Raw genomic sequence first — 9,807 nt, 5'->3', positions numbered from 1 at the left:
GGCTTTATCAGCACTGGGGAAATTACGTCGCCTCTGCACCTCGTGTATTACGGCCCTGCTTACCTTGATAAAGCGCCCTGCCAGCAAGTAGTGACAGTGCTTTTGACCGGCTTTTATTCACTCGCTAGTGATGAACGCCAAGCTGATCAGGCGGAATGGGCGCTAATTAAAACCTATAAATTATCTTTTGCAGCCCCTCTCAAGACGTCGCATGCAGCCGAGATAAGAGCTGGAGTGCTAATTTACCGCCTGAAAAGGAGCGTGCCTCACAATGGCTACTTGGCTCAAATAGCATATTGATAGTGTCCTAATTAGAAATTTATTAAGTACCCACTCGAGCTTTTCGAATAAAGATTTCAACCCATCCTGTTTTATATGAATAAATGCCGCATGCACTAAAATTCCTTTTTTGGACTAATTATCATTATAAATGTTTGTTTGGCGTAGCTTCATTGTGTATTATTTTGCATTAGCCTATTGGTAAAACTGAATTTGCATCTTCACTTACATTAAAAGCCACTACTTGTTATAAACCCGTCTTGCGTTTTACTTTATTATTCAAAACACTACGTATAGCCAGCATTATTGTATGATTTTTTAATGCGCTTGTTTTCTCAGTGTAGGCAAACGCAGCTTCTGAAGGTCGTGTGAAAATTCAGAAAAGACCATTAGGCCTATATATTTGGTGTTGTGTTGACTTTGTGTTGATTTGGTCCTCCATTGGTGAAGCGTAAAACGGTTAGTGGAGGAGAATGCTTAAACCAACTTTGGTGTTGCAATAGTTAAGTAAAACATAGTAGCTATATACGGAACATCACAAATAATGGCTATACTACTAATTAAAACAAATGCAACCATAATTGCCATTGTGTTTTATTATTATTATTATTATTATCTCAATTTCAAAATCTTATGATGAACGCTTGGTATCCTTCATTGACACCGTGCACACCACACTAACAATGTCGGAAAGAGCTGTTCCGCGATGTTATTGGTGTATTTAGTTTTGGTAAAAACACAAGGACCAACTAAAATAATGAATTGTATGTCTGCAATGTCAGATCTTCTCTGTCAAAAACCTTTGCCGATCCAGAAACATCCAGTCCTCATTAGAGCGGATTTCATGTTCACCAGCGGACTTGGTCTTGGAACTCGCACCTATTCTTTATTTGCATAAGATCGTAAAACTCTATTGGATATTCTCTTCTTGTGACACTAAGGATGTTGGTACCCTATTGGTCCATTGCACGTGTGTCTTGCTCACGTGCTTCCGGTTAAGGAAAAAAGTATGTGAGGGGCACAGTGATTTCAGAAAGAGTTTGGGAAGCGGGAGCTGTCACACGGGGCAGCGAGACAAGGACTGCGGAGCATCGCGCCATGTATTGTCTGACATGAATAACGGGTGTGTTTTGACAATTGAAACGCCTTGATCGCGGAAAGCATTCCGATGGTATGACAGTCGGTTTCCTGAAGGTATTTCGTATACCTTTATAATAACATTATAGACTGTATTCTTGTTTGTCGTCTCTTATCCGGATATTTTTCTTTGCAACAAGTGGAATTTTGCTGTGAAGACCACGATCCAGCGGTCCCAGTCATGGAGGAGCAAAAGGATCAAAATAGTCGTGATTCGACTGAGTCTGAGAGCGTCTCGCTGTCACCCAATATTCCATCTCCTCCGATTTTACCTCACCAGGCAGCGCAGCAAGCCCACAGAACCACGAACTTTTTCATTGACAATATTCTAAGGCCAGACTTCGGCTGTAAGAAAGATCTTGGGAGTAGGGACCGAGCACAAACCTCGGGCAGGGAGAACGTTAACCCTATGGTGATAAGGCCGTCGCATAATAGCAGCCTTTGCCAGGATTCAAACTGTAGTAGTGACAGCACTTCTTCTTCCTCGTCTTCTTCGCCATCCTCAAAGCAGTCTTCGGCGAAGCTTGTCGAAGGAAATGGAACTACCACACCAAGGTACGGAGAGAATACGACGTCGATAATGGTGGTTAAAGCTAACGGGGGAACTCCGCCGGCTAAAGATTCGCAGCCTTTACTATGGCCTGCGTGGGTGTACTGCACCAGGTACTCGGACAGACCTTCATCTGGTAAGGCGCTAGTTTCTTAATTCCATTGTATGATTACATTGAGTTTAGCTAATTGACGTGAAGCTGCTCCTATCAAACTTTTTTGGAGGTGCATCGTAGCCTACATGGCGACCTTTGATTATTTGACAGCAGGGTTTAATACGTTTACTCGTTTTATAGAGTCCAAAAACTCAACCTCACAACATTTTCCCAACAGTTTTAGAAATTGGAGGGGCATGAGCGAACAATTGTCACTTAGGCCGCAGACTAAAATGGGATCACATTTGGCTCACTTAAGTCGTTTTTGGAGAGGAAACAAAATAAAAAAAATACGCAAAGTAGCATAGCGTACGTTCAGCGGGATGCGCAAAAATCATATTTCTACCCTGGGTAATTGCAATTCCTGTCTAATGTCTAGGCTAATTCCAATTAATAGGCCCTATAGTTACTGAAATTAGAAAAACAATGATTTAAAAATATAAAGGTAATGTGTATTCATATGAAATTAAATGTGTTTGAAATAATATTGTTAATATATAATAATGTTGTTACTGCTTGTCATTGGTTTTATGGTGAATTTCTTTATTGCAGCTTCTAATTCAAGTGTCTGTATGTGCGGTTGGAAATCTATAAAGTATTCCAATTCATATGAAAGTGTTGATAATTTGAGTAAAATGACCTCAATTATGAAGGAAAAAGAAGAAGAGACGTAACGATGTTTAACTATGCTTTGTGGTGTTATTCGGTAAATCCATGTGCTGCTGGCCATATTTACATTGAAAAGGCTATATGAGATTCTATAGGCTATATATCGAAACTGACTTTTGACATGTCAAGTTTTAGAGAGAGAATCACAGCTGGTAGAATGAATTTAGCTGCCTTTCGTGAATCTCCATATGTCACCATGTTAATCATCACTGTGAACAGTAGCCTATATAAGTGTGCCATTGTTGACTTTAAAGGGACTATTTCTACCCAATCTGACCCCTAAAACCTACTATAACCCAATGTCCGGTTGATTCAGCCGTATTAATTAATTTGATTTAAAACCAATACATTTATTTCACAACGTACATAATTAAATATTTATGTAAGACAGGTAAGACATTTTTTAGTGCATACCTGACACAAAGTCAGCTGGGTTGTTGGAAAAGATGCTTTGATTGACTTCACTGATTGACTTGCTGATTGAGCTATCAGAATCTGGACTTTCACAGACGGCAAGCAGAATTTCGATCAACCGGTAGAGTTACCTGACGGGAAGACATTAAGTTCTGTTCAATTGTTGATTGATAATGCAGAACATTATTTTCTTGACGTGCGTGTAATATCACATATGTCTGGTGATATTTGCTTTGAATAATATATATATATATATATATATATATATATATATATATATATATATATATATATATATTTTTTTTTTTTCTTTTTTTTCTTTTTTTTTCTCACGTATATTGTGCACGGATGGGTTTATATTGAATCTGTATTATCCATGGCCATTTTAAAGGTGAAAACAATATATTTTGAAAACAATAACATAACAAATCTACTTAAATAGAAATGCAATATTAAAATATCTATCTCGGATCTTTAGCAATTAACACAACTCGTCTGCAGCGGATAATAAATGACATGTTATTCACATAAAGACAGAGGCTATAGAACAGGAAAGACTGATTGACATATCGATTTATTTATTTTTTTAGTCACCTATCGTGTGACTGACAGTAACGAGGTGCATTTGAACTTCGAAACTCGATACGTCATTGTTTGGGAAAATAGGATGAAATATAGGCCTACTGATGTGCAGGCATGCTGTCACTTTGTCTCAGATACTGGTAATATTAAACTTGCAAGTTTGTTGGTGTTATTCTTCCGCGTCTTCCATGTTATGCATCCTAAAAATCAGAAATTGAATAACAGCTTTTCTGAGAATAGGCAGTCCCAGACAAAGCCTCGTTCGTCTTCCAAGCTATGTTCGGTGAGTGTAAGATCAAGGGACAGCGAGGACTGAGGCCTATATGACGTTCTTTTAGTAGGCTAAAGGAGGACAGTATAGGGTCCACGAATAGCTAATGATTAAAACGGAAAACATTTGAATTAAATGGCTTAAAAGGGTTACTTTTATAAATGGCATATTGTATAGGGCCTATAAAATGTAATCAGTAATTTAGTAATTTAATCAAAATAGCTGACTAAATTATCACCCTCCTTTTCGCATTTTTTTCTAGCATCTTTACAGAACAGATACACATTAAACTGAATTTTACAATTGAGTTTTTCAGCAAAAAGTCAGCTGACGTATTCTTAGTGCTTTACAAAAACCCAAACACACACACGTGATCCTTCAGAGATGGTTCATTACAAACCCGTTGCCTATTTATTCAGCAAGAAACAGCGTTGCGTAATAAACTGCGATACGAGCTTTTTTCTGTGTTTATAAAGAACGGAGAGAGTGCAGCCAAAGTAGCTTGCCCAATCCAGAAGTTTCAGGTATGGCCTTTATGTTAACACCGCATCAGTCTTTTCACTCCAACTGCCAATGAGATTGCGCGGAAGGCATTTTCTATCAGCTGTGGATAAGAGGCATTCATATGCTTCATGATATTTATGTCTTCGTTTTATTGTTGTTTCTACACTAGGCCCAAGGACACGAAAATTGAAAAAGAAGAAAAGCGAGAAGGAAGACAAGAGACCGAGAACCGCTTTCACGGCTGAACAGCTGCAGAGACTTAAAGCCGAGTTTCAGGCGAATCGGTACATTACGGAGCAGCGGAGACAGTCGCTGGCCCAGGAACTCAACCTCAACGAGTCGCAAATAAAAATCTGGTTCCAAAATAAGAGGGCCAAAATCAAAAAGGCTACTGGTTATAAGAACGGCCTAGCTCTTCAGCTCATGGCTCAAGGACTCTACAACCATTCCACAACAACAATTCAAGATGAAAAAGAGGATAGCGATTAAAAATGGCCCGATTTCACTCCTAAAAAGGCCATGGACGCTGACCCCGGCAAAAGTGATTTTGATATTTTTTTTATGGCTCAAATGAAAAGGAAAATTCTGCAAATTCTGCGAATCGAAGGAAAGGACGCTATTTAAACAAATTCCTGTTTATCATACAGTATATGGACATGCACCTAACGAACACTATATAAAATTTATATATAGCCAAAATTGTAAGATGTGTATATTTAATTCCAGATAAGGGGATGTCTATATTGCTCCTTACTTGCTGAATATTTCTAACGTTTATCTCTTTTCCCAATGTGGTTGCTCACCGTTCCAGTAGGCCTAAATGTCAGGCTTGTTAGTTTTTGTGATAGCTCTGTCTCTTAAATCCCTTATCTCACAGTTCTTCAAATGCGTGACTGAACCAACGCTTCAGGCCAAAGATTTTAATATGTTCAGATTATGTTGTCTGAAATAAAAAAGGTCGAATGTGCAATTGTTTTGTTTTTTTCTAGTCTACAAACTCTCATGCAATTTGTAGCTAATCGCTACGATGACTGGTCCCAACCCCCTAACTTTATTTTTTTTATTTTTTTTATGAATGTATCACAAATACCAAATTTGTTATTATTATTATTATTATTATTATTAAACGATATATTTTGATTATGGTTACACGATGAGTGCAAAATGGGTTTCCGTATATATTCAAATGTATTGCAATTATTTTATGAAGAGTGATATCTTTTTAACGTCGTATTTTCAGTATCGGATATAGAATTTATAGGGTCTTTTTCAGAAAAAAGATATGTGAGTGTGCACAAATCTAAATTTAATTTTTTTTAATTTAGAATTATCATTATTAATATTATTGATAATCTTATCATCTGAAGGAAAGTATATGCTGTTTTGATAAATATTGAAAACATTAAAGTTAAAGTTTAATATACAGTTTAAGGGCATTTTGCATTTACCTTTAATATAGGCTACTATATTCCGGTTGAGTCTGGCTGACAGTGGCTGTCCGGCCTGTAAATATCTGAATATATTTTTTTTTTATATTTTGGGGGTAATAGCCTCACTCAACATTAGTCCTTTTACGTGAAACGTGTTTTATTAAAAAAAAAAAAAAAAAAAAAAAAAAATTATATATGTTTTATTATTATTATTATTATATTTTTTTCAAAAAGCAGGTACATGTATATCTTATAATCTTATAATCCGAAATATTTAAATTTAAGCACGCAGACGTTGGACACAAATATTCTTCATGACGCCCGTTATTGACTTGTATTCTACATATGGCAATAGCAGCTACACTATTGTACGCATGACAATGTGCTTTGTGAATCTGTCTGATATGTTTAAAATAAGACTGGGTAAGATCTGAGATATTCCATAAGGAACGGTATATTTAAACGCTTACATATGTTTCATGCGTAGGCCTTCGGTTTCGTGCATTAATCTCGGCATTTGCAGGATTGTATTGTCTATAGACCTACTTGAATGATAAGGTTTAGAATGCTACAGGCAACGGTAAAGTGGCCTGCCGAATTTACATCACCACATCTAAGGTATTTTAATAGACTGTCTGAATGTCGATAACCATCCATAAAAATCGTTTTCTTATGTTGACGTCGCACATCGCATCCCTGACTTCCAGCTGCGATGACAACAGCAGTGCAGAAAAGAGCTCAGCGTTGAGCTCCAGATAGAAGAGTCTTCACGAGGCAATGTGTGCAGGAGTGCGTGTCTAGGGATCAAAGCACAGGTTCAGGAAACTCTCCCAGCGGGTTAAAAGGTCAAGTTAAGCAGTCAAAACAAAACCACGGATCTTCCGAGCAGTTCACTTGTTATTTTAACGCATGAATGTTAGTTTTTAAAATATCAAGCGCAGGCAATGAAGGGCTGTCGTCACATTTGTGCCGGCCTGTGAACATCTGCATATTCTCCACAATAGTCGTTTGAAGTGAAACGCAGTGATCATCAGACTTGCATATCTTTAATACACTTTCATATTTACAACTCATGTTTAAAGGCGTTTTTACACAAAAGCTTGACATGCAGCAATCACTAAAAACAGTTGGAAAGATTTCTTCTTTTTACTATATTTTTATAGTCTATACTGATTTTCAGAATATAAACTTTCTTTATAGAAAGTAACTTAGAACTGCCTAATTTTTATTAACTCTTTTTTCCTAACAAACTAAAACTCAGCTAAAGTTTATATTATCTGTGACAATAATGCATTGTAGGATTATGTGTCTAAGCTTAAAAGTCAGACTCTCCAATCCAGATTGTATTGCTCTATTGTCATCGCTTCATTATAGTTATACGACAACAGGCCTGGTTTGTGTGTGTGTGGTGTGTGTGTTTACATTTAGACTTAAAGATTTCTATAAATACAGTTTAGTCATATAGTCAGAAATAACTGTTCTTATGTTGACTTTTTGGGCATTTTCATTGTTGTAATTTCTAAGTAAAAAGAAGAACACCAACTTTTGTCACGCCATGTTAAGGTTTATAAGCTTCAGGGATCTAGCCATTACTTTGGTGCTGCTTGCATTTTTTGGACGATTAGTCATCAGGGCATGTTGCAGAAGGACTACCACAAATTTCTTTTAAAATCGTGTAACCAATTTTACAACTTGCTTGACAATTGTTACTGCACGACTACGTTTACTTAAACCTACTTAACCCTACAGTTCTTAAATATGAACCAGTTATTATGTAGGTTATTGCTGATGAATTTAACCTGGAAATTGTCAATAATATAGGGCCTATTAATAAGTTAACACATTTGAAGGAATCTGCTACTACCTGCCTTTTGTGTAATGACGAGAACATGTGTTCCTGAATTTGCAGAAAATAGGGGGAAATGGAACAGCAGAGCTATATGACTAATTCCATTTTTTTGGAATACTACAAATTCCTAATCACATCTTATAAATGATCTAAAGGGGGATTCTACTTTGTTTCACTCTTGAAATAGAGAATAAATAACACTATTCAGACATTTCGTTCAATTTATATAATTACTGCCAACCTAAAATGGTTTTGCAACCACAGCAGCCCGCGGGCAGCTTTTATTTGTTATTATTCTGCTGCGCGTTCTCTATTCAGTGAATTTAATTAACACACATAGCACACAGAGAACCATTTCCAAAACACCGGAACATTAAATATGAATTCCCATAAACCGATTGACATTACTTATTTAAACAGGTGAGGACAAAGGGGTTATTTCATTACAATCTGTCTAACATTCATTATATGAAATTAATTTGCTTTAGTATAGGAGCCAATCCCTCGTGTTTTCTTGTCGCGTGACCATCTATAAATTTAATAAAACACTGTTGTAATGCCGCTTCTTATACCATTAATTTGTGAGGTTGGTGCGGCCCTCCCAGATGTACAATAAAGAAAGAAAAAAAAACTAATTTCGTTCAAATGATAATGCCATTGCAAATTAGAAACTTCAATATTAAAAGCAAATATATTAGCTATTCAATATATGGTAATTTGGATTATATTTAGGAACCAGTATAAGCCAAAACTGTAGTATAAGGCCTAGCAATAGTTTGTAATAGATGCAAATTATAGTCTGTAAATTAAAACAATCTTTGATTTTGTATTATACTGGATGCTCTCGTTCTCAAATAGTAAATAGTCACTTTGACTGGTGAAAACACTAGTCTATAGCTACATTTGTTGAATTGTTAAAAAAAAATCAGAGCGAAGCGCGTGATCAACATTAGATTTCAGTTTCTCATTGTTTTCACGTTTTTACTCGTTTATTTGCGTCTTACTTGTGTTTATAGGACAAGAAATCCTCGTCTTGCTCGTTCGTTTTGAACTCATCCGATAGCAGTGTTCTGATGTGGGCCACATAAAATGTTGGAAATCGATGCCCTTATGCGAGGAACATACATTACACGTGATCACTCAGTAAAAATGTAGCTCATCACACATTCAAAAACGGCACAAAATCTGCCTTGCATCTTTCGGCAGGTGCTTCAGTAAAACAAAAGACAGCTAAGATCAGCGCATGCTCAGAATAGGCTCTGCCCTACAGCGAGCATACCATACAACGTGTATTTAATATATATGCAAATTAAAGCAATAAAAGAAACTATGGAAATTGCACATTGTTAGCAGGGCAGCTGTGAACGAAATCTAAACTTATTCTTCACATTAAGGTGAGCGAACAACCACATTTTGAGTTGAACAGAAGGGGAGAGTGGTGCAGATAATACGTTTTAATTTTCCAAGAGATGCACTTCAGGGAAAACAGTGTAAAATACGAAGGTCATGGCACTGGGGTTGGGAGGAACAGCTTGCTGCATCGCCGGCACAAATTTCACAGCCTCGCTTGGTTGTCTCCGTTTGTGCTCTCGTTGACCAGAGGCAACCGCGCACCATTGATCAAAGGGCAGCGGAAGAGGCCTGTGACCGTGAATAGGATAAAGGATGCATATATAGGAGCTAAGTGATTGGTAATCCTATTAGAACACACCGTGGGTGGGGGACCAGAGGTTCAAGGGCTTTAGCGTCATAACACTGCTAGCGCCCGACGCTTACACATTGCAATGTGCTTGCATAGGCTACAGATAGACAGCATGTTTTTCTGTCGTGCGCACGGATGCACTATGGCTTAGATCACAAACATGCTTTGTTGAATTGCTTACAACCTGGTATAATCCTCTTTATGAACCAGCGTTTATGGTAATACGTTTTGTTTTCCGTTTAAGGGTCAAACAATCAATTGCATTG

At 37.1% G+C, this 9,807-nt stretch overlaps 1 protein-coding gene across 2 annotated transcripts; it reads left to right on the top strand.

Moving 5' to 3' along the window:
- Positions 1-1,322: 1,322 nt before the first annotated feature.
- On the top strand, positions 1,323-5,626 carry LOC127643597 (homeobox protein engrailed-1-B-like). Of its 2 annotated transcripts, XM_052126386.1 has the most exons (3): positions 1,323-1,450; positions 1,557-2,102; positions 4,730-5,626. In XM_052126386.1, exons 2-3 carry the CDS (start codon positions 1,598-1,600, stop codon positions 5,047-5,049), a joined length of 825 nt encoding a protein of 274 aa, XP_051982346.1. In that variant the 5' UTR covers positions 1,323-1,450; positions 1,557-1,597; the 3' UTR covers positions 5,050-5,626. The 2 variants fall into 2 exon arrangements, with proteins under 2 accessions (XP_051982346.1, XP_051982345.1); XM_052126385.1 differs by having other exon boundaries at positions 1,329-2,102; positions 4,730-5,624.
- The last annotated feature ends 4,181 nt before the right edge of the window (positions 5,627-9,807 follow it).

The sequence above is a fragment of the Xyrauchen texanus genome, chromosome 5, assembly GCF_025860055.1.
Source record: "Xyrauchen texanus isolate HMW12.3.18 chromosome 5, RBS_HiC_50CHRs, whole genome shotgun sequence".
NCBI lineage: Eukaryota > Metazoa > Chordata > Actinopteri > Cypriniformes > Catostomidae > Xyrauchen > Xyrauchen texanus.
Note: the sequence above shows the minus strand (reverse complement) of the source record. Positions and strands in the feature narration are given on the sequence as shown.